Source organism: Sycon ciliatum, chromosome 7, assembly GCF_964019385.1.
Source record: "Sycon ciliatum chromosome 7, ocSycCili1.1, whole genome shotgun sequence".
Taxonomy (NCBI): Eukaryota; Metazoa; Porifera; class Calcarea; order Leucosolenida; family Sycettidae; genus Sycon; species Sycon ciliatum.
The window spans coordinates 14,828,620-14,856,522 of record NC_088649.1 but is presented as its reverse complement, the minus strand read 5'-3'; the positions used below and the strand labels follow the sequence as shown (position 1 = coordinate 14,856,522).

General features: G+C 46.7%; 1 protein-coding gene across 3 annotated transcripts; it reads right to left on the bottom strand.

Annotated features, from left to right (window-relative positions):
• Positions 1-389: 389 nt before the first annotated feature.
• On the bottom strand, positions 390-27,591 carry LOC135821078 (A disintegrin and metalloproteinase with thrombospondin motifs adt-1-like). Of its 3 annotated transcripts, XM_065334143.1 has the most exons (18): positions 26,687-27,591; positions 21,567-21,647; positions 21,177-21,284; positions 20,032-20,235; positions 19,221-19,388; positions 17,860-18,081; positions 16,316-16,492; positions 14,824-15,003; positions 13,998-14,177; positions 13,449-13,628; positions 12,106-12,285; positions 11,398-11,577; positions 10,893-11,072; positions 8,846-9,025; positions 8,346-8,525; positions 2,675-2,845; positions 2,296-2,466; positions 390-1,326 (listed from the first exon to the last, which is right to left on the bottom strand). In XM_065334143.1, exons 1-18 carry the CDS (start codon positions 26,922-26,924, stop codon positions 1,127-1,129), a joined length of 3,180 nt encoding a protein of 1,059 aa, XP_065190215.1. In that variant the 5' UTR covers positions 26,925-27,591; the 3' UTR covers positions 390-1,126. The 3 variants fall into 3 exon arrangements, with proteins under 3 accessions (XP_065190215.1, XP_065190216.1, XP_065190217.1); XM_065334144.1 differs by lacking the exon at positions 13,449-13,628; XM_065334145.1 differs by lacking the exons at positions 11,398-11,577; positions 12,106-12,285; positions 13,449-13,628; positions 13,998-14,177 and having other exon boundaries at positions 26,687-27,590.
• Between the last annotated feature and the right edge of the window lie 312 nt (positions 27,592-27,903).

The window sequence follows — 27,903 nt, the reverse complement described above, 5'->3', positions numbered from 1 at the left end:
ATGTAGAATGGCTGCCAGGCAACCAAAAAGCGACTGTTCTGCATCAAAAGCCCATGTACAACGAGTCTACAATGCAATCCACAATGCAGCCCCCAAGGGCCATGGATGGCACTTGCATTCAAAGCAGGGCTGGCGCCACTGGTACGGCCATGGCCGTACCAAAAAAAGAAAAGAAAAAAAGTCGGTCCACGTGGCCGTGGAACGTCCAAAACAGGGGAGAAAAGTTTCGATGTATGATTTTGTACAGGGAATCGCCCAGAGTGCAGGATTTGCCATCTAAATTCCAAAAATTTTCTGGGGGAGGACCCCACACTCCCTTAAATATGGCCCTTCGGCCGCACCACTCCGCGGAAGCTGCCTCCGGCCCTGCATTGTGTATCCAGCAGGACTCATACAACCGATTATTTTGTCAATGGATGCTGCACCTATCGGCACCAGAAGTTATAAAATTATAACCGGAAACAAAAAAATTAATAAGCATGCCATATATATTGGACATCTGCAAAATAATATCCAGCAAATGCAGTGCTCATATAGCTATAATTATAGGTAGTTTTTGCAGGTACGCATTGGACATCTGAAATTTTTTATCCAGCAAATGCAGCGCTGACATCAGTGTTTTGGTAGGTACTCTAGTGACTTGCCACAAGCCGTAGTATTCTTATCACGAGCTATAGTGCACTAAATTGAAGCCATCACTAATTTAATTGTCTTGGCCATAAGCATACCGAAGTACCATTCTAAAGATTGTGTCGTACGACGTGCACACGTATCCACTCACACAATCATCCTGCAGTGCAGGCGGCGGGAAAGAGAGGGGGTGGAAAAGGCAGAGTATTGTCCGCCGCCATTTTTCTCAACAGAGCATAAGCTGTACTAAGAGCATAAGCAGCAGGCTATATATACATACTCAGGTACTTGTGATCTGCAAGTACAAATGGAGTGTGAAAAGTAAGATTCATCGTGCGCATGCCTTGCAAGATGTCTAGATGAAACAGCTTGCACGCAGATGCTCTCGGAGACTAAAAGCCACACATGGAACTGCTCTGTTGCTCACTGGCCAAAGTCCGGTACAAGGCGCATACGCTCTCGGAGACTCAAAGCCACCGGGGAACTGCTCCGTTGCTCACGTGCCGAAGTCCGGCACAGGGCCACTGGCGCAGGTGAAGTCTGCGCACACGCGGCTTCCCTCGCCGCCGCCCTGGCACGCCTTGCCGCCAAACTTTGGCGTGGGGTTCGTGCAGAAGCGATGGCGCGTCTCCCGTCCGCCACCGCACGTCTTGCTGCACTCGCTCCAAGAGGACCAGGTTGTCCACGCACCGTCAACTGCGGAAATGAGAAAGAGAGACAAGAGAACAGGAAAGAATAAATGATAGCAGTCAGCATATGCGTCAACCTGTGACGCTGAAGTTTACAATACATGTTTACGCTGTGAACACCGGACATGAGAAGAGAGTCAAGAGAACAAGAAAGACGAATATTGTCACACTTGCTGACTGTGTAATTATGATCTAGATACTTTGGTGGACAGTGGGTCATGGCTCGTAACATTTGGTCCTTCCTAAATTTATCCATGATTACATTAGCGAAATATCCGAGTTCAAAGATGATAGCAGTCAGCATATGTGTCAACCTGTGGCGCTGAAGTTTACAAAAAAAACACGCTATGCTGAACGGTGTTAATTTGATCAGACCGACTTCCCGTCAATTGTACGCGAAAACCGAGTGAAAGAGGACTCGATCAGCATTGTCTGCCTGTACCAAACAGGACTGATGGAAGCAGCTTTCGATCAGTCGGCCCGTACCATAGCTATTCATATTTTATGTATGCCGTGGTGCACATACCGCAGTGACGCGCATATAAGGAGCATGTGCCCATACCCGGGCATAAGTGCACCCTCACAAATAAGCGCATGGGCTTATAAGTGAACCTAAACGCAGTCCATCCCGCGACAAACAGACACCACAAAAACACCATGTTCACACAGTTCAATGTGCATTGCGGTATTGCACTATGTGCATAATTATGCAAGGACAGGTACCGGTACACTAGCAACTCAAGCGCACGCACCTGTGTGTGAGACAAAACGACCCGCAAAAAATAGCAAATAACGCAAAAACTCACTCATAGGCGCATGGGCCTTTATGTGCGTCACTACGGTAACCTCCTCATTAAACACACACTAGAGTCCAAATTGAGGTCCGGCCATGGTCTGGCAAACCGGACCGATTTGACCGTGCCTGCTATGTCAGATACTGTGGTTAGACACAAGAAACAAACTTCTGTCGACTTACTCAGGCAGTTCTTCTGATTGCACTTCATCGTCTCCTCCGACTTTCCCTTGCAGATCTTGCCGCCATCGGCCGGTACGGGGTTGGCACAGGCACGGTATCTGTCGCGATATCCGTCGCCGCACGTCGAGGAGCACGCCGACCACTGCTGCCACGATGCCCACATGCCGTCCACTGCAGACACGGAATACATGTGCAACAGAACCGCATTACAAGATGGATATAGGGTGCATACATGCGCAGTGCAATAGAACCAACGTACAGGATAGATAGGTGCATATATGCTCTGTGCAAAAGAACCATATTACAGTGGAGATGCGCATACTTATATAGAGGAACCTGAGCAGACAAACAACACCCTGCAGCGCAATGACCCACTCACCAGGGCATGGCCGCATTTCGCACGGCTCTTCTTCATGGAATTCTCCATCACAGTATTCCCCGTCATCCGACGGCGGAGGGTTGGAGCAGTAACGAATACGATTGCGAATACCCTGACCGCACGCTTCAGAACAACCGCTCCACAGCGTCCAACTTCCCCACATCCCATTCACTAGAGCAAACACAACAGGGATACAAACAATACACGATTAGTGCGAACCCTTCGGCGACAATGCTGCAACTACCCTATGGTCGGTCAAGCTGCCCCTGCCTCTCCCCCACTCCTGCCATTCCATATGTCTCATCTCTGCCTTGCTGCTTTGTGCCGTCAAATGGTGTGTTTTTTTTGTAAAAAAAAACTAGATATCTGGCGTCGCTGCTCGTGCTGGTGGTGGCGGTGGATGGTGGTCACTCATACAGCACAAAAAATGATATGAGTTATGTCAATATGATGGCATGATGCCATGAGCCATGACATCATAATGACAAGAGCTATGACATCATCAGCTTCTCAGTTCCTTTCCAGTGCTCCATTAGCACCCCTGGTTCTCAACCTATCGATATTTTATTCCCGTAGCTATGCAGAAGACGTTACTTCAGTAACGTCTGGCGCTAGCCAGGGTCCACACAGCTTTAATTCCCGTAGCTATGCAGAAGACGTTACTTCAGTAACGTCTGGCGCTAGCCAGGGTCCACACAGCTTTAATTTGGTATTTGTTTGTTTGTGTGTTTGTTTGTTTGTTTGTTTGTTTGTGTCACGCCTGGCGCTATCCGTATCTGACGGCAAAAAAGCATAGGATGTTATAAATTTTTCAATTCTCCTTTTTTTCAGGCATATCCTGGGATTCGAACCCGCACTATCGCCCTACATGCATTCCCCCATACACTTCCCATTCATACCCATTCTTCCAAGTTGCTTCACGTTAATCTTGCGTTTGAAAGCCGTATTTGAATATTGCGGGCAGCTAGACGGTGTCGTATTACCCTCGATCGTACCTGTCCCGTACCTATTCCCTACCGTACCGTGCCATCAAAGATGGCTGGCCACAATGCATATTCAAATAGGGCTTTCAAATGCAAGATCACAATGTGAAACAACTTGGAAGAATTAGTATGTATGCGAAGTGTATCGGGGGCTGCATGCAGGGCGCGCGATAGTGCGGGTTCGAATCCCAGGTTAAAAAAAAAGGATTTTTTAAAGAAAACATCCCTATGCTTTTTTTTGTCTAGGTCATCAAGGCAAAAAAGCATAGCGCAGGGCCCTGAGCTTCCAAGCTCTCTCGTTTGGTGTTTGTTTGTTTGTTTGTTTGTGTCACGCCTGGCGATATCCCGTATCTGTCCCGTACTGTACCGTACCAGCAAAGACAGCTGGCCACAATATTTTTGTTTGTTTGTGCCATCGACATGCCTGGCGCTATCCCATACCTGTCCCGTACCATCAAGAGTACGGTACCATCAAGAGAATGAGTATATATGCGAAGTGTGTGGGGGGAATGCATTCAGTGCAGTAACATTTTGTGTGCGAGGCCGAGATCCCACTAGCAGGCTGGCTGGGCCGCCTGTCGACCAGCCCGGCAATCGCAGGTAGGCCGATAGCATAATAATTATAACGTATAATCATGTAGATGTATAGCAGGGAGTCATATTATGTAAACGACTCCCTGCTGTATGGGGAGATTTTCTGGAAAGAAATACGAAGTAGGGAGACGAGTAAATGCAATCAGAATGTATGTTAGTTGCCGTCAGTATAATAATAAGAAGAAGAAGAACGCCCGTGATCGGCAGAGTCAGCGCCGGTCCCAGGAAACGTCAGGACAGACATCCCGTCGACTCCAGAACGCCCGTGATCGGCAGAGTCAGTGCCGGTCCCATAACTATGCAGAAGACGTTACTTCAGTATCTCATTGAAACGTTTTTGCAATACAATGATGTAGCTTATCAAAGGAAAAAGCATTTCCATCAGTTCTAACAACATGCACGATGAGCCAGGCAACAAAGCCGCGCAGGGCCCTGAGCTTCCAAGCTCTCTCGTTTGGTATTTGTGTGTTTGTTTGTTTGTTTGTTTGTTTGTGTCATGCCTGGCGCTATCCGTATCTGACGCCAAAAAAGCATAGGATGTTATAAATTTTTCAATTTTTCCTAATTTTTTCAGCCAAATCCTGGGATTCGAACCCGCATTATCGCCCTACATGCATTCCCTCATACACTTCGCATTCATACCCATTCTTCCAAGTTGCTTCATGTTATTATCTTGCGTTTGAAAGCCCTATTTAAATATTGCGGGCCGCTGTATGTGGCCAGCTGTGTTTAATGGTACGGTACGGTATGGGAGACGGTGTCGTATTACCCTCGATCGTACCTGTCCCGTACCTATCCCCTACCGTACCGTGCCATCAAAGACGGCTGGCCACAATGCATATTCAAATAGGGCTTTCAAATGCAATATCACAATGTAAAACAACTTGGAAGAATTAGTATGTATGCGAAGTGTATCGGGGGGATGCATGCAGGGCGCGCGATAGTGCGGGTTCGAATCCCAGGTTATGTCTTAAAAAAGGATTTTTTTAAAGAATTTATAACATCCCTATGCTTTTTTTTGTCTAGGTCAGCAAGGCAAAAAAGCATAGCGTAGGGCCCTGAGCTTCCAAGCTCTCTCGTTTATTATTATTTTTATTTTATTTCACCGTCCAATGGCAGAAGCCAATGCAAAGGAGGGGGCGTTAGCCAGCCAAGGCACTTGAAGAGAAGAAAAAAGAAAGAAAGAAGGAAAGATATTCTTCCTCTCCTTTACCGGATTTCGCTCACTCTGCTGGATGATGTTGATATGCACCTGTTCGTCGAGCGCGGTCTTCTCGGTGGTGTTACAATGGTGTTACAATGGCGTCACACCGCCACGCCACGCCAAGGCAAACAACAGGTAGATGAGCTCGTACGACCCTGAACAGCCGTCCACATATCTGCAGTACCTTGACGCCAACAACTTGTACGGCTGGGCCATGTCGCAGCACTTGCCGACATGGAAATTCCGGTGCACTCCGAGTGACGAACTCCTGGACAAGATCCTTGCCCAACCAGATGACGGGGACACTGGCTACATGGTGGAGTGTGACCTCTCAGTACCCCAAGAACATCATGATCGTCTCAACGACTATCCACCTGCACCGGAGCGTGTAAGCATCACTGAGGGTGTGCTGTCACGAGTTGATTGCAGCCGATCATCCTGTCTCCGGACTTAGTGCTCAGAAACTAGTTCCCAACCTTATGCCGAAGGAGCGCTATGTAACGCACTACCGCAACCTCCGACCGTACAAGTGGCTAGGGTAGAAGATCGATGCTGTACACCGCGATGCTGTACACCACGATGTTGTACACCGCGTGCTGAGCTTCAAGCAGCTTCCGTGGATGAAGCCCTACATCCAGCTCAACACCGAGCTTTGGAAGAAGGCTGTCAATGAGTTTGACAAGGACTTCTTCAAGCGTCTTTGGGAAAACAATGGAAATGTCCGCAGAAGGATTTCCGTAAAACTACTCCGTGCAGAGGAAGAGGAAGATGTCATCCTCAGAGCTGTGTCTAAGTCAACGTACGTCCGGCATGTCCTTTTCGATGTCGGACTTGTGTGTGTGGAGAACATGAAGCTGAAGGTCCACCTCAACAAGCCAGTGTATGTTGGGATGAGCATGCTGGAGCTCAGCAAGGAGCACCTCAACAAGCCAGTGTACGTTGGGATGAGCGGACTGGAGCTCAGCAAGGAGCACCTCAACAAGCCAGTGTATGTTGGGATGAGCGGACTGGAGCTCAGCAAGGAGCACCTCAACAAGCCAGTCTATGTTGGGATGAGCGCACTGGAGCTCAGCAAGGAGCTCATGTACAGGTTGTATTATGACCAGCTCCAGCCACGCCACACAGACCGTATGAACCTGTTATATACGGACACGGACTCGCTGGTGCTGCTGTTCCGCACAGAGGATCTGTATGCGGACATGATGAGTTTGACTGACGAGTATGACACCAGCAACTTTGACCCCGACAGCCCTCTCTACAGCCAGAGAAATAAAAAGGTGGGTAAATTCAAAGATGAGCTCGGAAGGAAGCTGATGACTGAGTTCGTGGCGCTGAGATCGAAGATGTACTCGTACAATGGTGAGCAGAGTAGCCACTGTGACTGCATAACACATTGTCGCACTGCACGTGCACCACCGATGCGAGGCCAACGGCGCAGCAGTCAACAATATTTATTTTTCCAGATTTGCACTCGCTACATACAGTGGTCACGTCCAGAAGCTCCTGAAGACATTTCAGGTACACAATTCTGTTGCCGCTCCGCAAGCAATCCTCTTCTATCTCTTCTCCAGATCCCTCAGACGCCTCAGTATCGTCGTCCTCAGAACTGTCTGGGTTCGAGTTCACATCGGAGCCGTCGCTGCTGTCAAAGCTTTCATCAGCTAAATAGGCCGGCTTCCTGCTCAACTTTCGCGTGGACGCGCTCTTCTCAGTCGCTTCAACATCACTGGCGACCTCAGGAACCTCAATGACATCGTCGACTTCAGCAGCAGCTGGCTTTGGACCAAAATATTTCCTTTTCCGTCGTCTAGAACATCAACTCGAGCTCGTTCTTCGGTTCCCCGTTGTTCAAATTTCAAATTATTTGTTCTCAAGGCACTGGAAAGCTGTTCAGCGCTTCTCCTTGTACGCCATGGTATCCAGTAGCAACGATTTCAAGTCAAAAACTCGCTCATAGTACGCAGCCACCGAGTGCAAACAAATTGTACAGATATTCGATCCATGCGCACTCATTTTCATTTGAATTATTGAACTTGAAACGGTCGTAACTTTGGAACCAGTAGTCCGTTTCACCAAATTTTTTGTTTCTACACCCCATATAGCTGGGCTAGTTGGATATCAAAAACAGCCAGAAATGAAACTTCCAATTTTTCAGTATCTGAAGGGTCATTCCCCCTTAAAATCTCAGATTTTGAATTTCATCCACTCCATACATAATTATATTTTCATTATTCTATTGGTTTGGAGAGACTCCCATGATAGGTATCCAAATTTTACCTCTGGAGAATCCGTAAATAAACAATGCAAATACAATACAAACTAGTGACACTGAGGTCTTCTTTGGGAGCATTGTTCTATGGTTTGACGTCATAGCTGACACACAAAGTCACACACACACACACACACAGCATATTCGTGTGCACAGATATTAAATTAGTGGACAACGTCATCTTCTTCCCGCTGGTCTCAAATGTACTGTGACGTGCTATTTCGCCTGACGATGAGGCAGCCTCGGAGCATAATCATAGCAGAAGAGAGGACACTGCTCGGACTCTCATGTTTTCTTGAGCTCCAGGTAAGTGCGACACAAAAATGCAACATACACAAACTTGGGGAGATGACCCGAAATGAGTTACTCGATGAAAAAAGATACTGCATATTAAACACGTTAATTTCAGTGTGACTTTAATTTCGGTGATTTCGGTAGAGAAACCAGGCACCTAAATTTAAATTACACCTAAAAGGCACTGGAGTACGCACTGTATGCGCAGGGAATGCTGGTCGCCTATTTCTACATTTCACTTGAAACCTGGCAGGTCCCTGGTACCGAAATTTTAGTACACCACAAAATCACATGTTTTATAGTAGGCTTGTGGGTCATCAAACTTACTGGCACATGCTGGAGGTGTTTGTTGACAGTCTTGTTGTTGTTCGTCATCTCCTTCACACTCCTTTCCTCCATCACTGGCTGCTGGATTGGAACAAGTTCTTGTTCTTGTTTCTTGACCATCAGTTCCACAAGTTGCACTACAACTTGACCAAGACGACCATGATGACCAGACTCCGTCAACTGAACAACAAATGGAGTCATGAATAAAGAGCAGAATATTGTTTTCCATCCATTCATATTGTGGTTCTGTGTGATCCGTACCCAAACAGTACTGGTCAGTTGTATCTTGTAACAATCATGGGGAAAATATGAACTGTGGTACTCTAATGTGAACTTGGGAGATGCCTGGGACATTGACTTTAGAATAATTATATCACCAGTCCATCTTCAAGTTAGGGAAGCGGAGTAAGGGAATCAACAGATCAGAAAACTTACCCTCCCCCCCCCCCCCTTCCTTCCTTGTACTGTCATGTCAAATATTATTTCCCTAGTCAGCATACCTGCACAGGCTGGTGGTGTTTGTTGACAGTCCTGTTGTTGTTCATCATCTCCTTCACACTCCTTTCCTCCATTACTGGCTGCTGGATTGGAGCAAGTTCTTGTTCTTGTTTCTTGACCACCAGTACCACATGTTGCACTGCAACTTGACCAAGACGACCATGATGACCACGCACCGTCGACTAAATGTCACAGAACAAGGCAGAAGCAGTGTGTTCTTATCCTGCACTGTGACTCCTTTTCCTGCGGCACTGCTTACCTCCCAACAAAACACAATTCACCAAACACAATCCCCTTTCGCTATCATATTATTGGGCAACGGCCCGTTTGACTTTGCGAAGTAAAAAAAATAAAGAATACATACATACAATAAATTCAACTCCCAATCGAAGGCTTCTGCAGCCGCATACTGTAAAAGCCATATATATAACGAAGTGCTAACTCTAACGAGTTAACGAGGAGAAATCTGTCGTTAAAATAGAAATCGTTATACAGAAATCGATACATATACTGTCCTATTGAGCGTTGAGAACGAGTGAGAATCGTTACCTTTGGTACACGTAAACCAGTCGATTTGGGGAAATCGTTACATATGCGCCTCGTTAGAATAATGGCTTTTACAGTATACAAATTTAAATCATGATTTCTGTGAGAAATACGCAAAAAAATTAATATGGCTTTTGCAGTAGCTCGTGTATACCTGTACTCAGTGTTATCTGGTCACCACGCCAGCAAATGGCCGTCGCAGGTACTAATTACAGTAAAACCTGCCACGGCGACCACTCGGATAAGGCGACCACCTGCCCAAGAGGACAGCCAGGACCAAGGGATGCTATTCTCAGTCAAATGTATGTATGTATGTATTCTTTATTTTACTTCGCAAAGTCAAACGGGATCTTTGCCCAATTATATGATAGCGAAATAGCCCTGGATAAGGTGACCACCTGCCCAAGAGGACAACCAGGACCAAGAGATGCTATTCTCAGTCAAATAACCCTGGATAAGGAGACCACCTGGTTTCTCGTACAGTATAAGCCAAGTTGCTAATTACAGTAAAACCTGTCAAGGCGACCACCTGCCCCAGAAGACCACTGAAACCAGGACCAAGGGATGCTATCTCCAGTCAAATGACCCTGGATAAGGAGACCACCTGGCAAAAGAGACATTTTGATGGTCCCTTGAGCGGTCGTCTTAGACAGGTTTCACTGTAGTCAAAGTGGGCAAAATGTTGACTATGAGGCTGTCGGTAGTACATGGTCACCATAATGAGAAATCGGGTCCAGGTCGCGCAGTAAATGGAATCACATATCACAGGAGGTTAAGTCTCTTCCGGTTCATCGAACGTCTACACACCATCTGTAGGCTTGTCATGGGTGATTGTTCGGATGGATACTGTTATTTCACCAATTTTTGGTGTACTTTTGTTTTCGGTGCTTTCGGTGCATCTGTTTCATACCTAAAATTTCAATACACCGAACAAACACTAACACACATAATCCAATAGGGAACTGCTCCTCTGTACCTAAAGATTCTGTCCACCTAACCTGGTATTTTACCCTCATGCTGAAAATATTGAGCACCGAAAATGTCTGAAACTAGAGTATTTCAAAGATGTGACCAGGGAAGTGTGAAGGTGCAGCACATTTCTGAGCAATTCTATCCACGCTTTCAGGCCAGGCCCATTTTCGGAAGGAGGAGCGTACACCTTCACACTTCCCTAGTCACGTCTTTGAAATATCCGTCCGAACAATCACACATGACAAGCCTACAGATGGTGTGTAGACGTTCGATGAATCGGAAGAGACTTAACCTCCTATGATATGTGATTCCATTTACTGCGTGACCTGGAACCGATTTCTCATCTGATGTCCTTTCTAGTACAGCACATTTAAGTGTGTGCAGTGTAGTAATCCACACTGCTGTACAACATCTCGTAACTCTGTGGACATTTTCATATGGAAAGCAGGTAAGCAGAGCCGCAGCGACCAAGCAGCGTGCTACAACCCTAACCAAGATGAGCAATATTCATAACCATCTTGTTTACCATACCTGCACAGGCTGGTGGTGTTTGTTGACAGTCTTGTTGTTGTTCGTCATCTCCTTCACACTCCTTTCCTCCATCACTGGCTGCTGGATTGGAGCAAGTTCTTGTTCTTGTTTCTTGACCATCAGTTCCACAAGTTGCACTGCAACTTGACCAAGACGACCATGATGACCAGACTCCGTCAACTGAACAAAAAATGGAGTCACGAAGAAAGAGCAGAATATTGTTTTCCATCCAGTCATATTGTGGTTCTGTGTGATCCGTACCCAAACAGTACTGGTCAGTTGTATCTTGTAACAATCATGGGGAAAATATGAACTGTGGTACTCTAATGTGAACTTGGGAGATGCCTGGGACATTGACTTTAGAATAATTATATCACCAGTCCATCTTCAAGTTAGGGAAGCGGAGTAAGGGAATCAACAGATCAGAAAACTTACCCTCCCCCCCCCCCCCCCCCCTTCCTTCCTTGTACTGTCATGTCAAATAGTATTTCCCTAGTCAACATACCTGCACAGGCTGGTGGTGTTTGTTGACAGTCCTGTTGTTGTTCGTCATCTCCTTCACACTCCTTTCCTCCATCACTGGCTGCTGGATTGGAGCAAGTTCTGGTTCTTGTTTCTTGACCATCAGTACCACATGTTGCACTGCAACTTGACCAAGAGGACCACGTTGACCAGACTCCATCAACTGAGCAACAAATGACAGAAGGAGAAAAAAAGAGCAGTGCCACCATGAGTATTCCTCTTTTTTCGTTCAAATCAAAAATGGAACTGACCCTCGCCAGTACTGCACAACTAAGAAAATGCGTGGCATCTGCTTTTTTTGGAGCAAGTCAGTCAAGAGTCTAGTTTGCCACACAGTCTCCAGTAGTACATTTACCAAAATTTAGAGGGTTCTACCGAACCCCTGGAACCCCTCCTGGATCTGCCCCTGGGCATGGGATGGAGCGAGAATTTTGAAGTGAAATGAAGATGATGTCACAAAGGAGATTACTTTTAAACAGATTTTTTATGTTTTTTACCAGATTTTTATTGATATTTTTATACTGAAATACACAGTCCAGCAGAGAACTTCTTTTCATGAACACAGTCTGTGGTACCAGAATCGACTGACAGGGGGATTACCGCCAAGGAAGAAAAATAACTTGAACCTTGAACCCTCCCCTCCTCTCTTCCTCCAACACTTGTTTTCTTATATTGAACCATTATAATGTACCTGGACAAGCTGGTGGTGTTTGTTGACAGTCTTGTTGTTGTTCATCATCTCCTTCACACTCCTTTCCTCCATTACTGGCTGCTGGATTGGAACAAGTTCTTGTTCTTGTTTCTTGACCACCAGTACCACACGTTGCACTGCAACTTGACCAGGAGGACCATGATGACCAAACACCATCAACTGAACGGCAAACAATACCGCAAGGCAAGAAGGCAAGAAATAATCATTGAAACTGATGTCAAAGCCTGCATGCCTTCCTCCCCTTTCATCCCCCTGCCCCTCCACACCCACCCACCCACCCACCCATCCAACGTCCCTATCCGCAAAAAGACTGGTCAATGTTTGGTTACAATTTTCATTGACCAATGGCACACAACCATCTAGGGTAAGCAGCGACTGATTGATCACATTGATCACAGCGCTGATTGGTGCCAAGGACAATTCCGAAAGAGCCAACGTCAATAGAACAGCAACTCGCCCTGATTTAAAACAGGCCCGCCGGAACCGGTCCAGTTGGTCAGGTTAACCCTTTAAGAGCCGCCCCATACTTGAATGCGTCGTAAACGACGCATTCAAATGCAAAACTTCAAAAGATCGTAACTCAGTCCAATCTCGCTCAAATCCAGTGATCGAAATATCCAGGGCGAAGAGAAAACTCTCACCTGTCGGGAGCAACAATCCGCGAAGCGCTGTGAGCAACGGTTCCTGAGATAAATCACTCGTAAGTTGAGCCGCGATCGCGGCAATTCAAAAGCGCGCAGTGCGACTTTAGCATTGAGAATTTTGAGACTTTTCGTCACGCTGGTTTACTCGAATTTGCATGGTTTTCACTGTTAATATTGTCAAGAGTACACAGCGAAAAATAGGAACTCCACGATCGAGTAAAATGAAATATCTGGAGCGGGACGCAATTGGACGCATTTGGGGCATTTTTCGTACTGTCGCTGCGATCTAGCGCTGGATAGACGTTGTGCTGGCTATCATGATCGACCTCATTCTCTTCCTCTCGCGGAGACCTTTCCAGGAAGCCCTAGATTATGAGGATTGAGTGAGTAGAACTGGAGCTATGATCCAAGGAACACGAAAAAATGCAGAATTTTGAAATTTTCCTGTGGCTCTTAAAGGGTTAACACCGGACCAACTTTGTGGCCACCAATGCATCTTTACTACTGAGGAGGGTGTAGGTCCCCACCATAATTATAATAGAGAAAGTATTAAAAGACTTTGGTACTAGCGGACCAATTGAAAACTCCTTCCGGCAGTCCTGTAAAACATTAGTGTACACCGTCCAATGTCTCATACCATGCTATAACATAGGTCAATGCACAAAAGTGCTCCCATACCTGGACAGGCTGGTGGTGTTTGTTGACAGTCTTGTTGTTGTTCATCATCTCCTTCACACTCCTTTCCTCCATTACTGGCTGCTGGATTGGAGCAAGTTCTTGTTCTTGTTTCTTGACCACCAGTACCACATGTTGCACTACAACTTGACCAAGACGACCACGTTGACCAGACTCCATCAACTGAACGGCAAACAATACCGCAAGACAAGAAGGCAAGAAAATAATCATTCAAACTGATGTCAAAGCCTGCATGCCCTCCTCCCCTCTCACCCCCCCCCCCCCCCCACACACACACACAACAAACCACCCCACCCTACTCCACCCCCGTCCCTATCCGGCAAAAGACTGGTCAATGTTTGGTCACAATTTTCATTGACCAATGGCCCACAACCATCTAGGGTAAGCAGCAACTGATTGATCACATTGATCACAGCGCTGACAGGTGCCAAGGACAATTCCGAAAGAGCCAACATCAATAGAACAGCAACTACCGTTCGATGTCTCATACCATACTATAACATAAGTTAATGCACAAAAGTGCTCCCATACCTGGACAAGCTGGTGGTGTTTGTTGACAGTCTTGTTGTTGTTCATCATCTCCTTCACACTCCTTTCCTCCATCACTGGCTGCTGGATCGGAGCAAGTTCTTGTTCTTGTTTCCTGACCACCAGTACCACATGTTGCACTGCAACTTGACCAAGAGGACCATGATGACCAAACACCGTCAACTGAACAACAAACAAACAAAGTCATGGCGAAAAGAGCATAATACTGTTTTTCATCCAGTTATATTGGTTCCCTGTGGTTCGAACCGAAGCAGCACTGGTCAGTTCTGACCAACATACGACAAAACTTCATAGGAACTGCTGTACGAGTAGGCTCTGCAGAATTTTAGCCCCGCTTCGGATATAGAGCGCCCCTGTGAAAATACGGCACCCTCTATTCATTTGCCGATGTTTGTATTTTTCAGGCAGTTCAACGAAAATGCAGTTGATAGTTACTAACAGAGGGTTCATAAAGGGTTCACTTGTCTGGGGTTTAGTCGGGGATTCGCTTCATAAAGGCACACTTGTCTGGGGTTTAGTCGGGGATTCGCTTCATAAAGGCACACTTGTCTGGGGTTTAGTCGGGGATTCGCTCTCGTCGTTGCTTTTTCATTTTAGCATGGCAAGACAATTTTTGGAAAATGGAAGTATGGGTTACGGGGTAACTGCTTCCCCTGCCCCCCCCCCCCCCCCTTCTATTTTGACCTGGCTAGAACACTGCTCTGGAAGAGTAGTAATGGAATCGACTGACCAGAAAAATTACCCCCCCCCCCCCCTCCCTCCCTCTCTCTCTCTTGTCAAATATTTCCCCATGCACTTGTCAGCTTACCTGCACAAGCTGGTGGTGTTTGTTGACAGTCTTGTTGTTGTTCATCATCTCCTTCACACTCCTTTCCTCCATCACTGGCTGCTGGATTGGAACAAGTTCTTGTTCTTGTTTCTTGGCCACCAGTACCACATGTTGCACTGCAACTTGACCAAGACGACCATGATGACCAGGCACCATCAACTGGAGGACAGCAGAGCAAGGAAGGAGAACAGCGGTCAGTTACTCTTTGCAAGGAGACGTTTCGATTTCCATGGCTGTCTTTTTGGGGTTGGAATCGTGCTTGGTAATTTAAAGCTGCACACTCCTCCCCCTCCCTCCAATCCATACCCAACCTCAGACCTCTCTTGGAGCCAAATTGCCACATTTCAGTTTAAATTTTGTATGAAAATCGTTTTGGCCATCAGTTACCAGACTTTCGGATGCGGAAAACTTGGCCAAACGCGAACCGTGATTTTTTTATCAGACTTTTGCCAGATTTTGTGTAACAGACATCATTTCTGGTTCTCACCCCAGAAGATGCGCTATTTCCCCAAGCAAATCGACCATTGATAACACACACAGCCTAGGCGAAAGGCTGTGACAGTTAGCTGTAACTTCAAGTTTCACGCACCTCAGCGATCACCAGACAGCAGCATCCGCTACTGAAGTCTCTTATGAGGGGTCTCGACCATTGACACCATACTCGTAAAGTGAACACCAAAGGCAATTACGAAGTACTGTACGGGCAGAAAATTTGTCGGTCAATAATTTCGTCCAACTGCAAAGAAAGGAAGTTCGTCCGGTTGCGGAAAATTTAGTCCCTGGACCATAAGAGTTTCTTGAAAAGCTGGACAAATCGACATTTAGTCCAAAAGATCCTTGGACGAAAATGACAAAATTAAATTCCAGACGAATATTTCTGCTTATGTACATGTACAGCACATCGCAACTCCGAGTTTCTGCACATTGCAATCATCAGGCAACCTAATAAAAAAGTAAAGTAAAGTTTGCACATCCGCGATACCACTGGCTTACGACTCTGTTGGGAAACACAACCACCTTAGAGAAGTTTTGCTCGTGCCAGGCCACCACCATGCCTGATTATACCAGGGTGGCAGATTCACTGCCTTGTCAGGCATTTGTTCTGAGACTTACCACCTCACCTTTCGCCGTTAGGCACGGCGATTTAATCGTGCTCTACATCATTGAGTTGAGCCCTCTCCGCTTGCTAAAGGGAACCTCTTTGTTAGATAACATAAATCTCTTTGTTAGATAACATAAATGGTGTGTGTGTGTATGTGTGTGTGTGTGTGTGTGTTTGTTTGTGTGCGCAGGGGGTTGCATAAATCATGGCACATACTGTAGTGTATAGTGTTTGTCGCCGTATTGTCTCTCTCCATACTGTCTCTCTTCCCAGGGAAGAAGGAGGGAGCATGCATGTACAATACGGAAGAGAGAAAGAGACAGTGCGGAGAGAGACAATACGGCGACAAACACTATACACTGCACATACCTGCGCAGGCAGTGCTGGCGCTGCACGCCCTCTGCTCCTTGTCCGCACCGCTGCAAGCCGCTCCGCCGTACCGGGGCGCCGGGCTGTCGCAGGACCTCTCCCGCGTGGCCCTGCCGTGGGGGCCACACGTGACGCTGCACGGAGTGTACGGTGACCACTCTCCCCAGCTACCATCAACTGTGCACAGAACAAAATAATTATACAGTAAAACCAGGTTTAAGCGACCAACCCCAGCGGTGCAAGCAAAAGCGGTCGTCAAAGCCAGGCGGTCTTTAGACCCAGGTCCCACAGTGTCTGTGTAGAACTGTCGGTGCATGGAAAAACGGTCGTTAAGACCAGGTGGTCGCTAAACCCAGAGGTCGCTTACACCAGCTTTTACTGTACAATCATTCTGGCTAATAACGACTGAGAATATAACGACAATTTGCGAATAACGAAAGAATTTCCATGCCCAGAGCAAAGTCCCATCTAACTCTTATACATAATGAGATGGCAAAAAAACGTTCATATAATGAGACTTCGGGTATAAAGACGCTTCGCGAATAAGGACACTTTTCTGATGCCCCGCTAAGTGTCGTTATACGCAAAGTTGATTGTAAGCGCATGTGCTTCTACCCGGACATGTTTACACAGCATTTTTTGAACATTTTTTAAAACTTATAAGCACATGTGCTTATAAGCGGGGAAGTACGGTAGTGGAGACAAGAATGGCACAACAACAAGTCCATGCATCACATTTCACTCCACGGGGGGATTCCCTCAAACTTTTAAGAACACGGGATTTCCCCAAGACTAACACTTATGGACGATTGCAAAAAAAGGATATGCAAGGTCATCATCACAAAAAAATACTTTCCATCCAAATGCAAAAGGAAATGCATGCTTCATCCAGGTGCTTTTGCTTCTCTGTCATACTGAAGTTGCATTTTATCAAGAGTAGATAAACAAGAATGTGCAACTCCGGATCTCTCCTGCACAATCTGCAGATACCCCCGCCCACGGCGGAATTTTTTGTTGACGTCACCTTTTCTCAGAAGAACGCGCATTTTGCCGCAGAGCAGTGTGAGAGCACGTGCTGGGCGCCGACCTTGTAGTGTAAAGCCGGCCAAGAGCACGAGGGAAACTTTCCGAAAGACTCGCAGCGCGTGCGCCGTCGAAAAGATTACGTCAACAAAAAATTCCGCCGTGGGCCTACCCATCCGCGAGTTGCACACTCTTGTTTATCTACTCTTGATTCTATATGTCACTATCAAGCTATGAATACTCTAATTTCAGACATTTTCGGTGCTCAATATTTTCGGTATGAGGGTAAAGGCCAGGTTAGGTGAACAGAAATTTTAGGTACAGAGAAGCAGTTCCCTATTGGATTATGTGTGTTGGTGTTTGTTCGGTGTATTGAAATCTTAGGTATGAAACAGATGCACCGAAAGTACCGAAAATAAGAGTACACTGAAAATTTGTGAAATTACGGTAGTAGTGCAGCCATAGATGCAGGTTTAGCCTCTACAATAGTGAACAGTGCAGATCTCTCTGACTTCCCTTACCTGGACAAGGCTTGATCTCGCTGCAGCTGCGCGTCTCATTCTGACTTCCCTTGCACTGGGATGGGGGCATGCCCACGCGCTGGCGATAGTAGGCGGACGTCGTAGTGGGCGGCTGGCACGTTCGCTGTCGTACCTGAGTGGGGGATGAGCTGCTGCCAGCACCCTGCACTGTGCATGTGGCCGAGCAGCTGCCCCATGCCGTCCAAGCAGACCAGGTGCTTCCTTCAAGGGGATTGGAGAACGCACATCATTAAAAATAATCTGTCATTTATAGCATAGCAGGTATAGTGAAACAGCGTTAACAAGAACACTGAAAAGACAAATTTAATTTATGCTTTACAAGACGCATTCTAGAACAAAGTCCAGTTAGCTCATCCAGTCCAGAAGACACTTCATATCAGGTATCATACGTTTTCGTTCCCTTCTCTTCAGGACTATACAGGGAATGGCTGAAAGAAGGAGAAGCAGTCTTAATTTCTCATAATAATTATTTGGGATAATTCACACTCTGTATGCACTGGGAGTCAAACAAGGATAAGAAGAATTCTTGTTATTGGAAACAAATACCAAATACCATTGGTCCCCTCCTTATGTTATTACTATAACTTTAAGACCCTTCCAAGTTGGAAGGCTGTTGGAGTGCGCATCCAAGATGTGCTAGAGCTGTTAGCCAATTAGTTGTAGAACGCAGTACCGTCGGTCAGTGTCGTGCAATGTTATCGCATGAGCTGATTGTTTAGTAACTGCTGGTGTTAGTGGACATTATAGCGTAACGTGTAGTTCCTTGATCCTTTTTCTTTCTTATAAAATACCATCGGTCCCCTGGTGTTCATCCTAAAGAGGTTTGACTTTAGCTACGTTCACAGGCTCAGGCATTGTATATTTGGGAACACGTTGAAACATTAGAGCAATGCACTTTTTGGAATGTACTCCACACTTTCGGCTGCACAGTTCTAAGCTTATAATCCTCGGACTGAATTACACTCAGGTGTTCTATTCGGCTTCCAGAACAGCGCACGTAGCCTGGCCTCAGTTACGAGTTACGAGGTCCGCGGGATATTGGTGAAGGGGTCAGAGACCAGGGTTCTACTATAAGTAAGTTACTAATACGAAATTCACCGTTTGTACCAAAAGCTGCTCACGAAATAGCTACCGTACAGGCCCAGCAAAACCGGTCCTGTCAGACAGGCCATGGCCGGGTTAATTTTCGGCCACTAACTGGTGTCGTTACTGCTGAGGAGGTCATGTGTATACCCTCCATGTCATGAACAAAGCATGAAAGGCTAGAAGATGGCCGGACCAAAAGAAATCTGCTTCCTCCGATCCTGCGGCCTAGCAACCATATTACGCTGCCTAATTACCTGGTCGACTGCACGGAGGCTGACGGCAGAACACGACCTGACGGAACGACCCCACGCACTTCGCGTAGTACCCCTGGCCTTGCGGGCACGTTCTCTTGCGTGTGCGATACGCCCGGCCGCAGGACCTGGCGCAAGCCGACCAGGCACCCCACTTGGACCACTGACGGCCTGTCGGAGTAGTAAAAGAAATTAAAGAAGATTAAGAGGTCATCAATCATCGTGAGCTAGGTAGAACAGATTTCACGCTAAAACACATGACCTGGAGGAGGCGACCAGGCACCCCATTTGGACCACTGACGTCCTGTTAGAGTAGTAAAGGAAAATTCAGAGCTGGTCAATCATAGCGAGCTATGTAGTACAGATTTTGCACAAAATACATGTAGCCCTCCATGCAAATAAGTACTCTATCCCATGGGCAGAGCGTATGGCACACAGGCCTAATGATTTCTATTGGGAATCGAATGTATAAAAGCTTGCAGGCATGCACACTTACGCACAAATGTGCGGAAAAAAAAACAAAATACCCACGCAATCACATCCATACACATGCTGCGCACAAAAGCATGCTGTACACACACACACGCACACACGCACACACACACACACATACACATACACACGCATATGCGTGCGCGCTCGCACACACACACACACACACACACACACTTCAGACCTCAGACCTGCCCATCGCGGAAGCGATGATAGCGAACAGCTATGTTATACACAGCAACGCACATACACACACACACACACACACACACACACACACACACACACACACACACACACACACACACAACACTTAGCTCACCTAAGCTACACGGAGGTCTCTGACATCTCTTGTATTGCACACACTTGCCAGGACACTTGCCCTTGCTGACACCGAGGAGAGATGGAAAGTAGTGTTTCAAGCAGATACGAACACGGAGCTTGAATCCACTACCACACCGGCGAGTACACGGAGACCAGGTACTGTAGGCGGTGAACTCACTCTTCTTCGATGCATAGTAGAGAACTGGATAGAGATCAGGAAATGGGAAGAAAAGTAAAGAACCGACCTGAATCACTTGATGGCTTGGGACTATAGACAACGTTTTAATCACCCAGCTTCTTGCTACATGTATATTGAAACAGGCATAGCACAGCACAGCGTAGTAAGCAGCGCAGCCTAGCTGTTGCAGTGCATCTTGGTGCAGGGCAGTCCAGAGAAGCGCAGCACAGTGCAAGGCGGCCCAGGGCAGGAAAGCTCGGCGCAGAACATCCCAGTGCACAGTAACAGGGCGCAGCACAGCACAGTCCAGTCCTGAGCTTTTGTAGTGCAGCCCATGCCGGACGGCCCGGCCAAGCATAACGCAGAGCTACTCTGCCTTGCATTGGGCTGCCCAATGCAAGGCAGAGTAGCTCTGCACACCACAGTAGAGGGCAGCCCCGTGCAGGCAGAGAAGCCAGGAGCAGCACAGCGCAGCAGGAAACACTATGCATTATAGGAATACATGCATAACTGCAGTCAGATGACCACCGATACAGTACAAAGACACAGACTCACGAGACATAATAATTATGCCCCAAATCTTAACTTAAGGATATGACCTATGCGCTAAACCAAACAGCCCACCGGCTGGCAGAGTTACAAGTTCTACCCAGACTTGCCTGGAAGGCCACATCTGCTACTGCACGGTTGTACAGTCCATTTCAAAACTATAGATGCGTACCTAGGCAAAAACCGTTATGCCAGCATCTATGCCACATAAAATCTGTGATCATTTTGTGCATAAAATATTCCAAATTGGGCGTCTGTTGTCCAATCGTTTAGAAACTATAATTATGAGAGTAATTGTGGAGCGGACCTGAGTAATATTCCGAAAACTATTCTCAAAAAGTTCCAGCCAAATTTGAAATATTTCAAAAACACTACGCGTCTATAGTTTTGAAATGGACTGTTGTTGTAGTACTTACTGAAAGCAATCAACCTCCTGTACACCGGTCTTGAAGTTTTAGACATCTGGCTGAGAAGAGTGTGCAGTGTGACACCTCGCGGCTTCAGCTGTAGATAGCGGCGGTTAACTGCAGTGAAGAAAAACACGATCCGATACTGATGAGTAAGGGACACAGCAGAAAGTTCTCTCTCTCTCTCTTGTTGACTAGCCAGAGTCCAGGTGTAGCCAAGACAACACAAATAGTCGTAACGGCAGCAAGCACCCTCAGTCACACACACACACACACACACACACACACACACACACACACACACACACACACACACCACACACACACCACACACACACCACACACGTGCGCGCGTACACCGAGACACTCACTACATAAACAGCGGCACAACCAACTCACCGCTGTCCAGGAATCTCTTGATTGCAACGGGCGACATTGCGATTCTCTGCTTGGACTTCGGATGAACGAAATGAAATGGAACTGGAGAACAGTACAGACAACACAGGCCAGAAGATTGCCCTCGCTTCCTCTATTCCTTTGGTGCCTTGCCGAGCATGCACTGCACGCAATCTACATCATCATGGAATCCAAACTTTTACAACTGTACCGTATTTCCCCGATTATAAGTCGCACCCCCATTTTCAGGTTGTAGCCATATTGATTTGATAATTATATTGACTTCAGTAGTAAGCCATGCTCGATTGTAAGTCGCACCCCCTTTTTTACCCTAGAATTTTAGTGTACAAAGGTGTGACTTATACACTCGGACGTCTCTTATCCGGGCACCTTGGGACCGGGCACTGCTCGTATCTCAGATTTGCCCGTATCTCAGGATAACTCAGCTACTATGTATCGTATCATTTGTGAAGAAGTTTATTTTGAACGTATTGCACATGTTCAGGATACAAAAGGAACCGATTGATAAAAGTGTGTGAATTACATAGGTTGGCAATGAAAAATAAGCACTTCCACATACCGTATATTCTCTATTATAAGCACAGGTCTCCATTACTAGCACAGTCTCTAATACTAGCACACTGTGAGCACCTTTCGAAACATTATAAGCACGGTCTCTATTATTAGCACGGTCTTGGTGGAAACCAATGCGGTGTGCATGATATCTAGCATGTATTTCTTCTTGCTCTGTATGGATGTATTGGTTGAAAAAATATAAGCACGGTCTCCAATATAAGCGCGGTCTCCAATATAAGCACGGGGTAGAGGGGTGTTGAAAAAATATAAGCACGGCGCTTATAATAGAGAATATACGGTACGGAAAAAAAGTTCAAACCCCCAAATTCGAAGCATTTGTGCTATGACCTCAAGCTGAAGGTGCCCGGTAGAGAGATGTGCCCGTATCTGAGGCGTCCGGATAAGAGGCGTTTGAGTGTAACATTATTCGGGGAAATACGGTAATCCCACTACATTCTCTATACTGACTGGTTTGAGGGAAAGACACAAACGGGGAAAGTCCTTATAGCTATAGATAGGCCAAGTACTAAATGGTCTTTTCGTTTCGTGAAAAAAGTTCGATAATTATGGACGACCCCTTATAATACTATTCGGGGAAATACGGTAATCCCACTACATTCTCTATACTGACTGGTTTGAGGGAAAGACACAAACGGGGAAAGTCCTTATAGCTATAGATAGGCCAAGTACTAAATGGTCTTTTCGTTTCGTGAAAAAAGTTCGATAATTATGGACGACCCCTTATAATACTATTCGGGGAAATACGGTAATCCCACTACATTCTCTATACTGACTGGTTAGAGGGAAAGACACGAACGGGGAAAGTCCCTATAGCTATAGATAGGCCAAGTACTAAAGGGTCTCTGTAAAATCAGGAATTTGAGATTTACGAGATCGGCTCTGCGATCGTCTTCAGTATGCATGGTAAGCATAGGTAGAAAATGACCTACCGGCACCAAGGCTAGCGATTTAAGTCGGAAGAACTCACCAGGTTTTCCTAATGTAAATTTGCACCGCTGCTTGACTGTGCAAAAGGGTATTGCACTAAAGAATTTTTTTGCAGACTTCACATACAGCCAAGATCTGTTGACTGCCAGTTACGCCCACACGGCAGTGTCGTGTAACATGTTCAACGGTGTTGGCATCTTCAACACAAACTGCAGCCGGCTCTTCGTTTCAAACGGACATGACTTTTTCTTGCCCAATTCACACATGGCTCCTCTGCTGTAGACTTAAAACATCCAGAACATCAATCTATTTGAAATCCTCATCTGCAATAGTGTGGTGGAAATGAAGGTGCCAGAGCCACAAAAGCCTCATTTGAACAGTATGGATTGGGATCGGTGACACTAGATAGCGACAAGGCTGGTTGTGTGTTTGCAGCTATGTTTAGAACCACGGTGTGGTACTTCAATGCAGCGCCAATTGTCTGTGGTGCATCATCCGGGATGCGGCGACAATTGTCACACATGCTTTCCTATTCATAGACTTGTGTTGGGTTTTAGTTCCCATTATGGCAACACAAGATTGGATTGAGCCTTTTTCTTCAGATTCTTGCCGTTTTGATCAATTTTTTGTATTGAGATTTTGTGTCATTATGTGAGCACATTTGCTTTGCCCGTCCCGTACAAGAGGCTTTTCGATTCATACGGAGGTCAGGTGATGATCTGGTACACAATGCTATCCTGCACCTTTCTTTGCTGTGTCAACTGCACGGTTTGGGCTGTGCTAGTGTAGCACCTTCATGAACAGGAGCCAACAAGTTTGGGGAAAGGGGCATACTTCATTGCGTGATTAGGTAAATGTGCGCTATCTTGTGCCTTTCTTTGATACGCCAACTGCAAGGTTATGGCTGTGCTGCTGCTGCTTTATGAAGGGAAGCCAGAAGCTTCTTACAATGTGTGAAAAAAACACGAAAAGCGGTACCGTCTTCAGCGCCCGGCAGTACTGTGCGGCCTGAATTGTTGTATCGTTGCCGCTTTTCGCGTTTACAGGAGCATTGCTTTTTGACCTGTGAACTTGGAGGTGCAGATGTTACAACTGGCACCAGTTTTTCACACATTGTAAAAAGCTTCTGGCTTCCCTTGGCTCCCCCCAATGAACTGATTTGGGCTCTAAATTTCCAAAATATTCGGTTGAGCCCCCCCCCCCCCACACGAGTAAATTGTACCTCGGAAGGCTGACTGTATGTACCACACTAAAGTACCTTCCGACGCCCCTGAATTATCGGTACAGGGCTCTTGGTGAAATCCTAGTTTTCACACATTGTAAGAAGCTTCTGGCTTCCCTTGGCTCCTGGGATTTCACCAGGAGCCCTGTACCGATAATTCAGGGGCGTCGGAAGGTACTTTAGTGTGATGCGGTCAGCCTTCTGAGGTACAATTTACTCGTGTGTGTGTGGGGGGGTGGCTCAACCGAAAATTTTGGAAATTTAGAGCCCAGATCAGTGCATTGCGTTGATTCACGGGGTACCTCGGGCAAAGAGTGGTACGGTCAATACCGTAGTGACCGTACCGTGTCTGTCAATACCGTAGTGACCGTACCGTGTCTGACGCTCCAGGATATACTATACTCCACTGCGCATAGACCGCTGCATACGGAAATAAGAACGGCCTAGGCTAATAACCTCCACCCCCCCCCCCCCCCTCAGTGAAGTCGTTATCGCTCATCCAGGGTGTAGCAGCAATTCACCACAACTTTTATTGACCAACCACCAACATCTCTATCCCTTGACAAGACATGCAGTATCCCTGGATTTCTCTCAAAATCCCTGGATGGCACAAAACAAGTGAAAAAGAGCTCTTCCCGCCAAAAATAACGTTCGACTCTGCAGATCTGCGTACTCGTACAGCACAGTTCGACCCTGCACAGGCTGCAGTGCAGTTCGATCAGTCGGCGCCCACCTGTCAGTGCAGATCTTGCAGCCTAGGCTGTTCAGATCTTGAAAGTGCTGTGCACAGTTCGAAGTGCGAGTGCGCACTGTACATATTTTTGAAAAAAACCCCAGGACATTCGAAAAAAACAGGACATTCGAGGAGAATCCATGGAGTTTCAGGAAAATCCTGTATCAGACAAAGCTGTGATTCTTCCGGGAGTTTGCTTGAAATCCCCGGGACCCCGGGAGTAGTATGGATTTCCCGGGATTTTCCCGGGAAAACCGGGATGGTTGGCCAGTATACTTCTCTCGCATAGCCAAATTATCTAGAAACAGTAGCAGAATACCTCCGAGAATGGAATCTCCCACTTGCACTTCCCAAGCCTACAGCAAAGCCTCAGAGATTCCCACCACTAAGTTTAGGGAAATCAACCCATGCTCACTATTCAATACACTTAGTGTCTAGTAGTGGGCTTGAAGCAGTGGCTTCTCTAAGTTAGTTTGATCTTACCTCCTGAAGTACAGTAGATATTGGTTATAACGTGCCCTTCTGATTTTTCACATTTTATCACTATAACCGGTATATCACTACAGGCGATTTTCAACTGCGTGTGTCATACATACACATTACACACGTGTGGGTACTCGATCGCGCTAATGTACATGTAGATGATGCATGCTGCTGCACCTTCCCCAGCCTAGGGTGAAGAACTTCTTGGCCCAAAGGTGTCATCCAGGAAGCATCAGACCAGAATACACTATGAAAACACACATGTGGCTCCAAGTCGAGACATCAATGCCTCACACTCTTGTGTCCAGTGTTGCTATCACTATAAACGATATTTTTTCTGTACAAAGAGTTGTTTTGAATTGTGATTCCGTATCCTTATAGCCGATTTATTGCTATATCCGATATATTGGTTATAATGATAATTTGACTGGCTTTTTCTGGTTTTGCTTTTGATATTTTCATTTTGTATCAATATAGCCGGTTTATCACTATGTCCGATGACTTTATAACCGATATCCACTGTACATCTCCCTCTATCGACTTAGTTAGGCCACCTAGAATTAATTCATTGTTTCGGGTCACTTCACTCATCCGTACCAGGGTCGGTCGGTCGGGTTTATTTTTTATTTTATTATAAATTTTATTTTGGTTATTGCCATGTATATGATTGTGCATACATGTACAATTGTGCATATCGAATAGCTTTTGGCCATCAAGCCAGTCGATCAAATCATGACTGTAGACGATCCAGCACAGGCATTGTCCCATCACTGCATCAGACCCAGGTCCCCTTCAGGACCAGACCTTGGCCTCGCTGGCAAACGAGTCTGAGGAGCAGTTCTCACCTTGAAACGTCTGTCAAAGAGCGACGCGGTGGCGGAGCTGATGCTGTTTCAGGACCGACTGCGGATCGGAAGACAACATCGTCACCAAGCGCTTCATCCTGTTATTTTATTTGGCTGCTTCTGAGGTCGATGGCTGGACTGCTATTATTAGGCGCGTGTGTACATGTTAGTACATAATCTAGTCATGTACATTTGCATGCACTATAAAAAAAAATTGCGGTCGGGTGAAAAAAGACGGACGGTTGGTCGGGTGACCCGAAACAACGAATTAATTCTGGGTGGCCTTATCAGAATTATTATCTTCTGCTTTCCGTACCTTTTGTTATGGCAGCCACAGCTCTAGTCGACGCATGGCTGGGTTTGGACGACAATGATGTTGCTTGGGAGATTTTCATCGCTGTTAACGTTAATGACACTGTTGCCGACTCCGGCATGCCCATCGCTGCGTTCAGCTGCGCCACAGCCGAAACATTCTCCGAGCTGCTCGCTCCAATGGCGGAAGCGCACAGCAATGTCACAACGCCGACAATCCACGCTGACATGTCGCCAGTCATCCTCTCCGCACTCTGCTGTCAGCAACTAACCCAAAGATGAGCTGTGTCCGCCAGAAATCGGGAGTTTGGCAACGAGCTTCTCCGCGGTCGACAGTTCCGAGGAGAAGTCCAGAATCGAATAGCTCGCCGTTTCGCCTCTCCTCCATCTGTTCCGCCATCCGGCGAAGAGCTGAGCTTTTGCCAGCACCGAATTCGGTGGAGTCCGGCTCGGGCTCTGAGCGGCCCAGCAACGGCTGGAGCTAGCGCAGTGCATTTTGCCCATTCCCGTCTCTCGACTGTGACCATGGTTGTCGCATAGAAAAAAGAAGAACAGCTCAGGACGATGCAGCGTCATGTCTGCTACGTGTGGAAAGCTACAGGGAACGCTATCGTCTCCGGGGCCCAAGAGCCGCCGGATTCCGGCAGGAGTTGTCGTTTTCGCCTACTCTGTCGGCGTGGTAGAGACGGGTTCGCCGCGCGGTGTTTCGCAGCCAGCCATGGAATGTTCACCTGAGGTTGCTTTCAGCACACTTGCTGCTGTCGAGCGACAGTGTACAAGCTCGCTTGTGGTGCTGTCTCCTGGCCGACCCTCTTCATTCAAATCGGCTCTGGCAGTGCAGCAGCAACAAACGGTTGCGTACCTTCCAGGCTCGAGGAATCTATGTGCCATCTACAAAAAAAGGCAACACAACTCCTACAACCGTTGTTGAACAGCAAAACTGCAGAACAACACCTGCTGATTTTCCCGAGCATGCAGATCACCGTCGGTAGGTTCGTGGTGAAACATGTGGTGAGACTGGTAACCCTGGTAGACCATGGTAGACGTACATGTAGTTGAGTAGTAGACCTACGCTTGCGATGCATGCAGTGGTACTTTCGTAGTGCATGGTGATCGGGATCCGGGAGTAGGCTTTTTAGGCCAAGTAAAAAAAAAAGCTAGATGATCGTCCCCGTCCGCCCCAGTTTTTGTCAGCGCCCCAAGAAATATTTTATTTTTTAA